The following is a 15,748-nucleotide window of genomic DNA, read 5'->3' as shown; positions in this document are numbered from 1 at the left end:
TTATATTGAACAGACTGGTTTACGCTTAAACACCGTTTATCTCCCCGGATTTCGCGTTTAATATTGTTACACAGTCTATATTTTTCAGAGAAAAATGGCCGAACATCAGGACGATTCTCTGTATCCAATTGCGGTATTAATAGACGAATTAAGAAATGAAGATGTACAGGTATCATGCGAATTTATATGTTTTAACTGTTTTTATGTCTGGACACATGTTTATTATGGAGAAATGTTTTAAATTTTAGTATTTGAAAGGTTGAAATTTTGCTGTAGAAACCTGCCCAAACAAACAAAAATTCGAAAGAAATTTCCTGATGAGGTGATGAGGCGGAAAGGTGTTTGAGTTCACGAATACAAGTCTCTCATTAAGTTGATCTACCTGTATCATTGATATAAGTACGAAAGCAATGATTCACTCTGGGTTTCAGGCTTGACACAAATTATAATCATGACCTGAGTCATGAAATTATACTGATAGCAACAAAAAATGGTTTTATTTAGAATCCACTTGTGTGCAGACTTTAAAAAGAAATCTGAGGACAATTTTCACTTTATCAACAGAGCAATTTGTTACTCTGCTTTCTGTTCAAATCATAAGCATATACTGTGAGTAAATAATGTCTCGATAGTACTTCACTACTTGAAGTTGAATAAATTAAATTCTTTGTGTACAAAACAACAACTTAATTGCTTCAAAAAAGTACAAATATATTATTAACTTAGTGTGTATGGGACTAACACAAACAGACCAGACTAAATTTAATTATTCTTGAATATTAAACAGGTTTAAACGTGGCAAAATGAGCAGCCAAAATTGATTCAACATTTTCGCTAATTTCTACTTCTTGACTTGTAGTTTGGATTTTGTATTTTATTGCAATTTATGACAGTCTGGAAAGTAAATAAAGTAATGGAAAATAGCATTTAGTAAGGTTTTGGAATTTGTGAATAATACCACAGTTTTCACAATACAGTATTGTGATACATGACTAAAGTATATATATTTCAGGAACAAAATTCTTATAAATTTACTGTTTTGATTTTAAGGCGCTCCAACAGTTTTAGCCATTTGGCGCCAAAACAGGAAAGATGATTTTGGCTTACCCCGGGTGTAACAAACTAAATGTGACACCAGGTGTCAAAACCACCTCACCTGCTGAAGCTAAGATCTATGCATAGACTCAAGTAATTCTTATATAGTTGCCTTTGAGTCTCATGTCAGTTACGAACATACATGGTTAAACGGTGGCTGCAATTCAGATGCCATAACCAGTAAAGGCAACCCCTCCATCCAAAGGGGCTTATAAATTGGTTTATTCAAATTAGTAAATTTAATGTGTTCATCTTAAATCTGACTGGTAGTGGTACTTTTTTAATATATAATGTAAACAATAGATAACATCTGAATAGCTAAAAATGATGATGTTGAAAATAATTGATGCACAGTGAATACATTCATTTGAAAAGTTCAATTATGGATAAGATTTGGCTTGAATACCTGTTATATTTTAATGAAATATATGACCATTAGCTGTGATAAAGGGCTGATAGATTCTGTCAGGAGCTTCATCATGTGCTGTTACCTCCGCTGAATCATGAATGGTATAGTTCTTAGACTGATCACTTTGTTTAATGTCCATGTGACAGAATGGGTTATTGTCTTATTTATATCTTATATCTGATGTGTTATATAAGCCTAACACTATATGTTGGCGGAGATATATATTACAAAAAGACAAGAAGTTAAAAAGTAAAAGAAAAAATGTCTTTTTTGAAAGTCACTGTATTAAAGCATTTTATTGAAAAAATAACATACATCAAATGATGCATGGTACTGTCAACTTGAGTATCATTAAAAGATAAAATCTTAATCAGCAATTTAAAAGCAGTATTTATGACAATTGTAATTAAAACTTGAAATATCAAATGCAAAATAGGTAATACTAATTAATACAACATTTAGAATTTACATAAAATTTCCAAAAACTTGCTTACAAAGTATTGCTGTACTTAACAAAGTTAATACATACATTTCAATCAATGGTGATATAACATACAAACTTGTTAAATATTTATGTACTTAATCCCCATTATGAATGAAATGGTTTTCAATGTATTTGAATATAAATCTTTTTTTTCTCACCTTTTTGGAAATGATCCTCATGACGATGTACAAGCAATAGGGATTTATTTTCTAGAATGTTGTATTCTGGGAGACACAGCAGCAAAACAATCTTCTTGTGCTTTTTGAATATGACACATTAATGATTATGTTAAAATAGGAATGTTATATGCAATAGGGGACCATCCTTTTCCCAGATTAGATGTAAACAGACCTGTATAAAGTAGAGAATAAGCACTTTATTATATGAAGGAAAATAATATGTTTGTGTCAATGTTATTTCCAGGGAAAAAACATGATATGATAGTATATAATATCTTTATATCAATTTTTATTCCATTAATTGCAGCTTCGGTTAAATAGTATAAAGAAGTTGTCTACAATTGCTTTAGCCCTTGGAGTAGAGAGAACAAGAAGTGAACTCATCCTCTTCCTAACAGGTACATGTCCTTCTGAATTATTCCGTACCCTAGTACTATCAGTACTTGATTTTATATAGCATTATACATGTTAAGTAGCAATCCACTTCATTTAAGTGCCATTATTTCCCAAAGAAAGCTTATGATTCTTCTGGAAGTAATAACAAAATTTGAATATGTTTATTGTTTAAAAATTACACATAAATTTATATATAATATAATATTATATTTATTACATTTTATTTAAAGATATCATTATCAATGAAAAAATTAAATTGGTTAATACTTTGTTGTTACAGTGATGATTATTTTAGAGATTATGCATTGATTTAACATATTTACATCAATTTTCAGACACAATTTATGATGAAGATGAAGTATTACTAGCTCTAGCTGAACAATTAGGCCAGTTCACTCCACTTGTAGGGGGACCAGAATATGTCCACTGCCTTCTGGTAAGCTGTCAGTGTTGTTTTAATTATCATCTACAAGAAGTATTTAGAGTTTTCCCTCCTAGTCCTATCTAATGTATTAATGTCTATGATAAGTAATCAACCCATAGATTGTACAAATTCAGTCAACTTTATGACTTTTATATCCGGTTTTCACTTATATCTTTTAACATATATCTTTCCTAGCAAAAGATAATGATTAAATTTTAACAGATATATTTCAGAAACGCTTGATCTACCTTTTTCCATAATAAATGATTCCAGACAATTACATATGATCAATGATTACAAAATGTATGATCTTTTAAATTTACTGAAATAAAATATTCAGATCATTCTGCTGAGCTTGGAGAGGTGACTTTAAATCTTATAGAGAAGTTTACTAACAAGATAAAAACAAATTTGATAGAAATGAATATTATAATTTATTGATTAATATTTCAGCCTCCATTAGAGAGTTTAGCCACTGTAGAGGAGACTGTTGTCCGTGACAAAGCTGTCGATTCATTGAGAACCATCGCAGCACAGCATTCACCAAGTGATTTGGAGAATCATTTTGTACCTCTTGTGAAAAGACTGTCAGGAGGTCAGTTATTTTAATGTATAAAAGAGAGAGACAAAGAAATAGATATTTTCATGTTGTATGTGTGCTCAAACAACCCTAAGGCTGACAACTTTAGAAATATTTGCATATCAAAATTATATATTCAGTCATTCAAACAAGTAAACATAACAATTTAAGAGATGATGTTTTAAACAATTTGACTGTATTTGTCAATTTTAACACAATTCATGTTGATTGCCTTATGCTAGCTAACAATAGTTTTTACTGATTGAACCATTAAACTAAATGTTTAAATAAAAACTGTGCATCAGTCAAGAGACACGCTGCTTTACATTTGATTATTTCACTCCAAGTTTATGAAAGAGAAACTCTTTGTTTAACAGAAGCTAATTGTTATTAATGTATGAAATAAAAAATTTATTGTGTTTACAGGTGATTGGTTCACATCTAGAACATCGGCATGTGGTTTGTTTGCAGTAGCATATCCTAGAGTATCCAGCTCTGTGAAGGCTGAACTTAGGCAGTAAGTCGTGATTTTGCATGTTGAGATTTAATTGAAATATGTGTGTGAATTTAGGCTTGAGTGTGAAAAGTAAGAAATATAAGTTTGAACTGTGTAAACATGAGGTTGAATAGGTTTTAGTTGAACTATTGTTAGAATAGGGAGAGCTATTGTATTCACCCAGGTGTCGGTGTCACATTTAAGTGTTTGCATGCAAGTTGGTATCTCCAAAAATACTGAAGAGAATGGGTTAAAACTTCACATACTTATTTGAGAGCATAAAAGGAGATAACATTCCAAGGCCCATAAATCTAACATGGATTTTGACAGAATTATGGCCCTTTTTTAACTTAGAAAATTTTACATTATCCAGGTTCTTGTTTTACTATCAAGCACTGAGAATAGTCTAGCATGCTGTCCTACCAACAGCTCTTGTTATATTATATTTTGACAGATAAAGCTTTTCACTATTTAAGAATTGGAAATACAATTGCATTGTTACAACATAAAGCATTGTGTTTTGTTTGTAGGCACTTCCGTAACCTGTGCAGCGATGACACACCAATGGTTCGTAGAGCAGCCGCAGGAAAACTTGGCGAGTTTGCAAAAGCCGTTGAGATGGAATACCTCAAGTCCGACTTGATTCCCCTGTTCATAAACCTAGCCTCAGATGAACAGGTAGGAAATGTAGGAACCATTTATTTTTTTACCCTCACATTTTTCCCAGTTTGCTTGGAAGTGCAAGAAACAGAAAAATATTTGCAGATAGAGATCAAAGATAAGTTATTTACGTAAAACAGCAATGTTTTTGGTTTTTCGGCATTCAGATATTTCTCTGTTTTCTGCAAAAAAGTAAGATTCTTTTGTTCAATGGAGAAGAGATGTGTAGAACAATTTTAAAAAGGTAGGGGCACTGTTGCAGTGTTTTGTTTTGGTGTTCGTTTTTTTTAGTTTTATTTATTTTGTCATAATACTTTCTAACATAAACTGAACTGTAACTTACTGAAATATGTGGGTAGAGAAAGAAAATGGCTGTTGGTTTGAGATATTTTAATAACATAATCTTTATTAAGTTTTGAACAGAGGTTGAAAAAAAAATATTTGAAGATTTTTTTAAATGTTAACATTATAGTATCTGTCGATTATACTGATATATTATTTTTTTATTAGGAAAATTTTCCCTAGATCTACTAAGATACAAGCTACCTTACAAAGGAATAGTGTTTTTATTGAGGTGTGCAATAATTTATTGATATTGCACAGAGGAGGGCCTTCAGTATTCCTCATGTTGAAAACTGTAAAAGTTCTCTGTTCTCATGATATAACAATATTCTCAGTCAGAATGTCATAATGCCCCCAAAAAATTAACTGTTTATTCAAACCATTCTTAACTTAGAAGCTTTGACCATTAATTATTTGTCTTAAATTAGAATTGACATTCAGGTATGACTATAAATTGATTTGTAATGATTAGAGAGAAAAAATATTGAAAAGCAATTCCCATTAAATTTCGCCATTTTTGTCTCTTTCATTATTATATATATACATGTATTGGATGGGTTGACTTAATCTTTTGTTGCTTTTAGTGTATATCATGCTTTCTTTATATCTTTTTAAAGTTGATAAAAAAATTGCCAACTTGACCCTGCAAAGACTGATGTATTATCATTAAGCCTAACTAAGATGACTTAATATAATGAACTTGACTGGATTTGATTTTGGAACAATCCATTTGCAGTTACAGGGATTTCATTATCAAAATACTAAAATTTAGTAGCCTTCAATATATAGCCAGCTCCAACTACACAAAATGAGTGGCCTGGCTTTTAAATTTGTTGCTATGGCTACAAAGATTTGATTAGGGCTTGTATGTAAAGTTATAATTTTCCATAATTGTTTTTGGTGGCTTTGTCTATTTGTTTTTATCAGTATGTAAAAGCATGGAGTTTGTGATGATTTATGCTGCTTTGACAAAATTTTATTTTTAAAAAAAACATGCACAGTTAACTGTTATTATTTTGGTATTCATTAAAAACGACAGGCACTGAATTAAGATAAATATCTATGTAGTATAAAATATTAAAAGCTTTAAAAATAAGAAAAAAAAATAAAATAATTGTCTACATGTTATTTAACTGATTGAACAGGTCTAATAAGTTGAAAAAAATATTTATTGATATTTCTCCCAGACTAAAATTATTAAATTTATTATATTATAATATGCAAATATGCTTTAAAGCTTACAAAAACTTTTGTATAAATTGTTTTCCCATCATCTACTGATGTTCAGTTAAGTTTTTGTTATTTTCAGGATTCTGTAAGACTTCTGGCAGTGGAGGCATGTGTCAGTATCGCGTCTCTACTCGGACACGAGGATATTGAGGCCCTCATTTTACCTACATTGAGGCTGGCCACGGAGGACAAGTCCTGGCGTGTAAGATACATGGTCGCAGACAAGTTCACTGAGGTAAAATTGTTAATTTCAGAGTTATATGGATTTTGAATCTGTCAATTTAGTTCTATTTTTCTGATGGAAAAAATGTTGATAACTGTAAGCTGAAAGCTTTATTATCCCCCGCCGAAAAATTTCGGCGGAGGATATAGAAATAGTCTCCGTCCTTCCGTCCTTCCGTCCGTCCTTCCGTCCGACATTTTTGTCCGGAGCATATCTCTAAAAGTATTTGAGGTATCAACTTGAAACTTCATAGGTGGATAGACCTCATTGAGGAGGAGTGCAGTGCACAAGAATGATAACTCTACCTTGCATGATTTTTGAGTTATTGCCCTTTGTTATTTTTCAAAATTGATTTTTGTCCAGAGCATAACTCCAAAAGCTTATGAGATATTAACATGAAACTTCATAGGTGCATAGATCTCACTCAGGAGGTGTGCAGTGCACAAGAATGATAACTCTACCTTTCATAATTTTTGAGTTATTGCCCTTTGTTATTTTTCATACCTAATTTTTCACCTGAGTGGAGCATAACTCAAAAAGTGTTTGAGATATCAACATGAAATGTCATAGGTGGATAGATCTTATTGAGGAAAAATGTTGTGTGCAAGAATGATAACTCTTCCTTATACAATTTTTGAGTTATTGCCCTTTGTTTTTTTTATGTTATTTTGTCCAGAGCTTATCTCAAAAAGTATTTGAGGTATCAACTTGAAACTTCAAAGGTGGATGGATCTCATTGAGGAGGAGTGCAGTGCTTAAGAATGGTAACTCTACCCTGCATTATTTTTGAGTTATTGCCCTTTGTTATTTTTCAAAATTAATTTTTGTCCAGAGCATAACTCAAAAAGCCTTTGAGATATCAAAATGAAACTTCATAGGTGCATAGATCTCACTCAGGAGGTGTGCACTGCACAAGAATGATAACTCTACCTTTTATAATTTTTGAGTTATTGCCCTTTGTTCTTTTTCATACTTAATTTTTCAATTCAATTTTTTTCTCAAAAAGTATTTGAGGTATCAACTTGAAACTTCATAGGTGGATAGATTTAACTGAGGAGGGATGCAGCACACAAGAATGATAACCTACCCTGCATTATTTTTCAGTAATAGCCCTTTGTTATTTTCAGCCATCAGTATTCACATAGGTTTCAAATCTGTAATCATTATAGCCATCAGTTTTCATTACCAAAAGACCTCTTAAAATGGAATTATTCCGCTCTACTACATATACATTCTTCCAATGAGCAAACACATTCGGCGGGGGATGGCCATGTTGACATGGCTCTTGTATGAATGTTATTTTAACCATTTTATATAGAAGTGATTTGAAGAAATTTACATTTTATGTCTGTGTTCATTTTAATGTAGTCATAAGATGATTTGTAAGTGAGATTTATTGGGTTGTAAGAGTTTGAGTTTAAAAGACACATCTTGAACTGATGTATGTAAAGAAATTTATGTGCGCATACATGTGGTATCTGGTTCCCGTTTTCTATAGTTACAAAAGGCAGTTGGTCCTGATATCACAAAAGCAGAATTGGTACCAGCTTTCCAGAGTTTACTCAAAGATTGTGAAGCCGAAGTCAGAGCAGCATCTGCACATAAAATTAAAGGTAAAAGTTTTACCACATAATTGAATGACTTCCCAGTATCAAGATAAGGTAGCCTGCAAATGTGAAGACTTACAATACCCTCTGCCCACTTAGCCCAGCTAATAGTGAGAGTGTCATATTAGTAACCCATATTTGCCCTTCCTTATCATAATTATATCATTTTGTATCATAATGATTGTTGCCATGACAACTCTTTATAGAGTAAATTGCAAGAAAGTTACACCCGAACAATTAAAATGGTCAAGTACCTACTATGTACATTAGAATTAGATAATGATACAAAAACAACATTAAAATAAAAAATCAATCAAATATGATGGTTTCATGAACATAAGTTAATGTTAAAATTATATTGTCTTACATTTTTCAGAATTTTGTCAAAATTTGAATGCGGACTGCAGGGAGCAAGTTATAATGACATACATCTTACCATGCGTGAAGGAGCTAGTATCTGACGGCAATCAGCATGTCAAGTCGGCTCTTGCCTCGGTCATCATGGGCTTGTCTCCAATACTCGGAAAAGAAAAGTATGTATGATGAATTATAGACAATATTCACAAAAGTAGGAGTTCTTTTTTTATGCATGTTTCATTTAAATTCAAGGATAAAAATGTATTAAAATAGAAATACTTAAAAAAGAATGTAAATTAAACTTTTCTTCCTTTCTTTCAGCACAATAGAACATCTGTTGCCACTGTTTTTGACTCAGTTGAAGGATGAGTGTCCAGAAGTCAGGTTAAACATCATCTCAAATCTTGACTGTGTCAATGAGGTAATTCTCATCACATTTTATCATCTTATTTGAGCACATGTTTGAAACAAAGTCCAGATTCTGTAGTCATTAGTACTATTAGTCCTAGTAATTTTGCTATGTCCAGCTACCATAATGACATGTCATAGATTCAGGCCAACATGCATGTTTGCTATTTTTATCAGTGGTGGTTTTAGACCGTTGTTAATTATATTTTTAATTCTAGCATGCTTGTGTTGATTATTATCTCTGTGCGACAAGTGTTGACTGAGATTATCAAGCACGTCTGTGCTATCTCATTATAGTGACATGCCGGCTCATCATGGTCAGCACTGTTCTCTATTCAGCTAGTACTTATTACTGTTGTTTATAGTTCTGGGACAGAAATTTTGAGTAAAATGAATGTAAGAAAGTAACAACTTGAACAAAATTCAACTGGTCAGTCAATAGATATTTTAGAAAGACTTGTTACATGAAATTTGTTCATAATGAACTAAACAAAATGTTATTGATCTACCAGTCAGTGAAATGGATGGAGATCTGTAGTGTGTTTTAATATTAAATTTACTAAAAATGATATCAAATATAGAAATAAGGAAATCCTTAAGATACAAGCTTTGAATTGAGTAAATAATAAAAAAAGGGGAACATTTACAGAGCAAAATATTCCCAAAAAATCATAAAAAGCAGCAAAAGAGGCAACAATGGCAACAGAAAGATAAAAACTTTTTAAAAAAATGGCAGAAACATAGATCCTCCGATTAATTGTTTGAACTGTTTTGTAGGTCATCGGGATCAAACAGTTATCCCAGAGTTTATTGCCAGCTATTGTAGAACTGGCCGAGGACACAAAATGGCGAGTCAGACTAGCAATCATTGAGTACATGCCTCTACTTGCAGGCCAGCTGGTAAGTGACTCCAGTCATTTTGAATTTACTGGCCCCAATTCCAGTTTTGAATTTATTCTACTACATATTTATCTAAATTTTCTTAAAAATAACACTGGTCCAAACTAATGTTCACTGACCATGGGCCACCGGGCCAGTGCTAAATTCGATGACTGTAGTCTGAGTGTAGATTATGTGTATATTATATATGCATGCAAACTGTGAATTGGATGGGTCATGGGTCATTTTCATAGTTTGTACTAGTTTGATCAAGTGCCCCAACACTGCAGAGGTTTGAATCTCTACATGTGAAAAAGAGTATCCTGGTATCCAGGTTGTTTATGGAAAGTCAGCAGTTCTACTTGGGAGGCTGATGGTGTGTGAAATAATGCATAGGGAGGTGCATGATGTCTTCCTCCTTTAATAAAGCTTGAACGATGCCACATGGCTATTAACAGTGTTGATGAGATATAAAACACAACCTCACCATTGTGATTTTGAATAGTTTCTTTGCAATATAATCAACATACAAAGTCAGATGAACAGTATAAGTGTCATAAATATGTGTCATTATGACCCTTTTTGATGATGGTTATTCTTTTAATTAAACTAAAGACATAAGTTATGTTTTTGTTTTTATTTACAGGGTGTTGAATTCTTTGACGAGAAGCTGAATTCTTTATGCATGACCTGGCTTGTTGATCATGGTAGGTTGTGATAATTATTTGTTATATTTTGATAGAATTGTATATGTACGATAGAAATGCATGGAACTGACACATCAAAAGTAATGCATTCTAACTCATTGATTAGTTTCATTTATCATTGAAGTATTGAACTAAATAGTACCGGCATGACAAAATAGACATGATATTACTTCATGTTCAGATTCCTGTGTAAAAAAAATTGGAGCCACCAGTTGAATTTGGGGCCAGAAGTGTGACATCACCATTCCCCATGTGATGAAAAAAAAATTACTGGCCACTTTTTATTAAGTTATAGCAAATAGCTGTAGGGATGGACAGTGATGCGAGCACTGATTCTTAGTTGATAATATAATCAGTTAAATGTTTGGAAGTGATAATGTTTAATTTTTGTTTGCCAACTTCTAATTTTTGTTTGCCTTCTTACAGTGTTTGCTATACGTGATGCTGCGACGAAAAACTTACAAAAGCTAGTAGAGAAGTTTGGTACAGAGTGGGCACAACAAACTGTTATACCTAAAGTTATACAGATGTCACGTGATGCCAACTATCTTCACAGAATGACGTGTCTATTCTGTATAAATGTAAGTTTTCTTTACATTTTAATATAAAATGACACCCTTTTAGTATAAATATATCTATTCCTAAAAGTATACATATGGCCATAAGACCATTCAACAAATGAATCTTTTTATATATAAAACAGAAAGGATGTGAATGAAAATAATGGTTATATTTCAGGTTTGTAAAATAAAAATAAAAAATCAGAAGAACCGACTTCAGGTGAAAGGGAAAAAACATTTAAATTAAAAAAAATGTAACTTTTTCCATCTTGGATAATTTTCAATGTGTCTGGAAATTTTGGTAGTCCAAGAGTTATATATAGATCTGTAGTAAAGAAAATATTGTATAAAGTGTATATTGTGATTTGTATTTCAGTTACTGGCACAAGAGTGCGGTCCAGATGCTACCATTAAATTAATGTTACCCACAATCCTTACCATGTCTAATGATGGTGTCGCTAACGTGAGATTTAATGTTGCCAAATCTTTACAAAAACTTGGAAAAGGCTTAGATTCTGCGTAAGTGACCCTTAATTTTCCATTATAGACCCACATAATATGTATTTCTGTATATATTTAACTTGTCCGCCAATTGTGAATGTGAGAAAAGCCTCTGAAAAATAATATCATTGTATTGCATTCATTGTTGTTTAAAACAGACCGACTTGGGTTTTACCAGATAAACTTGGGTTGTAAGTGATCAACTCTGCTTCTGCACTGATAAGACCGTACTTCCAATTTGTGCTTTTAATGGATTTTGGTGATACTATAAATTTTGATCTTCACCAATAAGGAGCTAGAAAAATAATTAAATATTAAATATAGAGATCTAAAAAAATATTCCCTCTAGTACGGACTTTTAAACAGTAATACAAACAAAAATTTAGTAATTTTCAAGTAAGCTTTAATGAATAGGTAAATTACCTTGATTGCGTTAGTTTGTGTCAATAATGTAAATCATAAAACATTTTGTTTTCACAGGACTGTTAATTCTCAAATAAAGCCGTGTTTAGACAAACTGAAGACCGACAGTGATATAGATGTTGCACATTTTGCATATGAAGCAATAGATGGTAAATATAATTGCTTAATTACAGTGGTTATGTTATTATTTTTCAACTCATAAGTTGCAAAGGGCAACAAAATAAATACCCATGAGACCAGTACATAAAAATATTAGCTAGCACATCAGTGCTGTCTGATCTTGGTCTGCACTGTTTGCTATTCAGTCTCTACTTACTTTGAAATTTTCCCTAAAAATGAGGAATGGTTTAGTCCAGATTGTAAAAATTGACAAGTCATCTAAAAATATTTGGCGCAGTAAGAATTAAATGATAATAGTCGCAATGAATTGCGGCACAAGTATAGAGCTAGGTCAGCCTGCAAATCCATGCAGCTTCTCTAATACTTCTCGCTGTTAAGTATTACTATTTTGATGGTGAATACCCTCTTGTCAAAAATGGACTGGACCAATACATTATTTTTAAAAAAAAAAAATTGGAGATTTTTGAGTCTGTCTACATTATCATGAAAGACTTAAAAGTTAGTTATGGTTAATATATGCTTATATTTTGTTGTCAGAAAGCATAATAATATTATATTGTTAAAATTTGTGGCTTTTGTCAAGATAGAGTAAAATAATTAATTAAGAAATAACATATCCAAAACAGTGATTTTATCGCTCAATAACATCACTGTTTGGAGTTCGGATGCGGGGAATTATATCACGAGGGCGTAGCCCGAGTGAATAATGATGCGCATCCGAAAGACAAACTAATGATGTTATCAAGTGTAAAATGCACCGATTTGGATATATTATTAATTCGATTCTAACACGACATCAACACATAAATGCTGCCGTACCTGATATTAACCTAAATGCGCCTTATTTGTTTCCGTACTTATTTTCAGCGCGTCACATTTTAGTAGTTACGTCACGTGTATAATGATTACGTCACATGTCTAAATATAGATAGTCAAACTGTGATTTTATTGCATAATAACACACACTTTCAGTTCTTCTATGTTCAATGGGGAAAAATGCGGGTCGTGTTAGAATATAAAGTATATTTTATTTGTATGTTATATTTTACCTAAATTTATAATGTTTTCTTGTTATATTTCAGCCCTGAAACTCAGTTAAATTACATAGTAGGTCATTGTATTAAGTTATTTTGGTAAGTTAATTTTATACTTTTGTTAAATATACTGCTTTGATTGATGCATTATTTGAAATGTTTGTTCAGTAATCCATGTCTGATTAAGCAGTGGTCATTTCTAAATAAAATTTCACTGTTCAGTGTTGTTGTTATTCAAGAAAGGATCTTACTTGAATCACTATTAAAGCAGATATTTCTACCTTTGAATTATAACTTGTTTGTCATCATGACCACAAATGTAAAAAAGTTGGGAAAAAATGAATTGAGAAATGTTGGTAAAATTGGATTTTCTTTTCTATGTGATCATGGCTTCTGACTTTGAATATACCTTTTGGTGTTTAACTCACTAAAGAAATTGAAAGGGACCATTGTCCTAGTGTTTAAGATGTCAGCATCTCTACCAAGGGATCCTTGGTTTGATCCCTGCCAAGGTCATGACCATGTTCTTCATATGTCACCAGTACTGATTTGTAGCAAACTGGAGAGTATTTAATTAAAAATTCATTATAACCAAGCTTGAAAATTATCTTTAAACTGAAGTGAGTTGAATTTTCCATGTGAGTTGAAATTTGGAATTTCAGGTCAGTGGCTCTACCTGGATACTTGCTTTTGTTTTAACTAATGCTAGGAGAGGTGTCTTCGATCTACTGCAGCTTTTATTGTCATATTATTTTATGTTTTCAGGTTGTTGTTTTGTGAACCAAAAAAAAAGTTGTTTCTAAATATTTTGAACATGTGACTACAAGAAATAGATGTATTTTGTCATTTTGCTGCATAGTGTGAGGAAATATGTGTGCGTGTCAGGCCTGCACTTAAATATAATAGATGACACAATATCAGGAACAGAAAGAACAATTTAACAGAAAAAAAACTTTTTCTTCAGACATACCTGATGGAATGTGCAAGATGCCAGGAATTTGTTATCAACCGATCAAAATTTATATTCAATATAGTGATATAAAATAAAGTGCTGACTTTTATAAAGGACCAGATTCAATTATCTTGTGTTGTATAGAGTATAAAAATAGCATAATTTAAAGTAGATGAAACCCTTTTTACTAAATTCTAGTTCTGACGTTCTTATCCTTGATGCGTATACAAAATCTGATTTCTGAAACTCTGGAACTGGACACGAGATTTTTGTATATTTCTTAAGAAATTAAATTGCATAAAGATAGTAATTTAAAATCTCATGAAACATTTTATCGAGGATCAAATTTTTACTTTTATACTTGCTTTCAGCCCCCGTTACTTTTGAGATTAAAATATTTTTTTCTAATCTCGATATTAAATGCCTGTACGATCTAATTTGTTTTAATTTTTTTTTAAACATTTTATTTCTTTATTAAATTCATGGCAAAATTGTATGTTTCTTTTTTCCTCACTGTTTTGTGTTCAATGGCAATAGATGGTTTTAAAGATGTGATCAGAACTCGCGCCACAAACATGATTTCTTTTTTTGTTTGGTGCGAGCATAATATCAGAACTGCTATATGTAAAAAATTAATTTCATCGAAAGAGGAACCAGGTTAGATCTACTTAAAAATTTGTACGGTGTTGTTACTGAAATTGTGTAGCTTTTTTATTGTGAACACTGATTTATCAAAACTGGACAGGGAAGGTTTTTTATTTCAACAATGTTGATATGCTTTATTAAGTAAGTTTTTTTTGTTGCACACAATGTCTTCATGATTCTCATAGTAATATTAATAAAAGTGGTATCTTCTAACACTGCCTTTGTGTTTTCTATTTGTATGTCTTGGTCATACTACATTGGTAAGTACATACAGTGAGTTCAGGTTTGTCGCCCTATGTGTAAATGTCTTTAGGCAATTTCTTCATGTACAACATTGATTTACATGTAAGTAAGTTACAAGCTGACCGTAAATTGTGTTGGTTGGATGTTAAACCCGACAAAATAAAAAAATCCCATATACGTTACTAGTTATCCTAATCTTATTACCTATCTGTTCCTGCTTTTTACAGTAGTCAAATAAAAAATATCCTACCTGTACTAATAATGAACATTTATATAATTTTGCAAAGCATCTCTTCATTGCCTTGTCTATTTCCACTTACTTTAAAGCCGTGCTCAGCATGATCATAACTATACAGTTTTTCACCAAATGAAATGTACGAAAGAACAACCTTCAGGTTACTTTTTTCCAGAGAGGATATTACTGTTAACCCTTTGTAACATGGCTCTTATTGAATTGACGGTGGAGGGCAAATAAAAATGAATGTTTCAAATCGAAAGTAGGTGTATACATCCTATACACATATCTTATTATGTTAGGCTTGATAAATATTTCTATACAACTTTATGGAGCTCAACTGAAGTGTAAAAACATAAAATTTGAAATGTTGGCATATTTGTAGATCAGCTAAGGCTTTTAATACAGAAAATATGCGAAAGAAATATACCGATTAATTTTTTTTTTTTTTAATTCCAGCTTGATTTCAGTTAAATTTGTTCGAGTCACTCTACACAATTAAAATGATTATTCTAAAGAATTTGAGTACATGAATGCTGCAAAACTTTGCTCAATAAAA

General features: G+C 31.7%; 1 protein-coding gene across 2 annotated transcripts; it reads left to right on the top strand.

The window, feature by feature from the left end:
• Window positions 1-14: 14 nt before the first annotated feature.
• On the top strand, window positions 15-14,038 carry LOC132713339 (serine/threonine-protein phosphatase 2A 65 kDa regulatory subunit A alpha isoform-like). Of its 2 annotated transcripts, none has more exons than XM_060695891.1 (17): window positions 15-169; window positions 2,475-2,565; window positions 2,899-2,999; window positions 3,441-3,582; window positions 3,994-4,084; window positions 4,594-4,741; window positions 6,375-6,530; window positions 8,017-8,131; window positions 8,502-8,658; window positions 8,804-8,903; window positions 9,668-9,790; window positions 10,416-10,476; window positions 10,903-11,057; window positions 11,413-11,555; window positions 12,018-12,109; window positions 13,163-13,213; window positions 13,880-14,038. In XM_060695891.1, the coding sequence occupies exons 1-16, from the start codon at window positions 95-97 to the stop codon at window positions 13,177-13,179; spliced, it is 1,767 nt and encodes a 588-aa protein (XP_060551874.1). In that variant the 5' UTR covers window positions 15-94; the 3' UTR covers window positions 13,180-13,213; window positions 13,880-14,038. The 2 variants fall into 2 exon arrangements, with proteins under 2 accessions (XP_060551874.1, XP_060551873.1); XM_060695890.1 differs by having other exon boundaries at window positions 4,594-4,750.
• The last annotated feature ends 1,710 nt before the right edge of the window (window positions 14,039-15,748 follow it).

This window comes from Ruditapes philippinarum, unplaced genomic scaffold (assembly GCF_026571515.1).
Source record: "Ruditapes philippinarum isolate M1 unplaced genomic scaffold, ASM2657151v2 ctg4266_1_1_1_1, whole genome shotgun sequence".
NCBI lineage: Eukaryota > Metazoa > Mollusca > Bivalvia > Venerida > Veneridae > Ruditapes > Ruditapes philippinarum.
Note: the sequence above shows the minus strand (reverse complement) of the source record. Positions and strands in the feature narration are given on the sequence as shown.

Bases quoted from the DNA above. Each gene is read 5' to 3' on its own strand.
- LOC132713339 (XM_060695890.1), top strand. From the start codon at position 95: ATGGCCGAACATCAGGACGATTCTCTGTATCCAATTGCGGTATTAATA. The intron at 2,566-2,898 runs GTACATGTCCTT...ATCAATTTTCAG, and splicing joins ACTCATCCTCTTCCTAACAG to ACACAATTTATGATGAAGAT. The intron at 6,531-8,016 runs GTAAAATTGTTA...CGTTTTCTATAG, and splicing joins TCGCAGACAAGTTCACTGAG to TTACAAAAGGCAGTTGGTCC.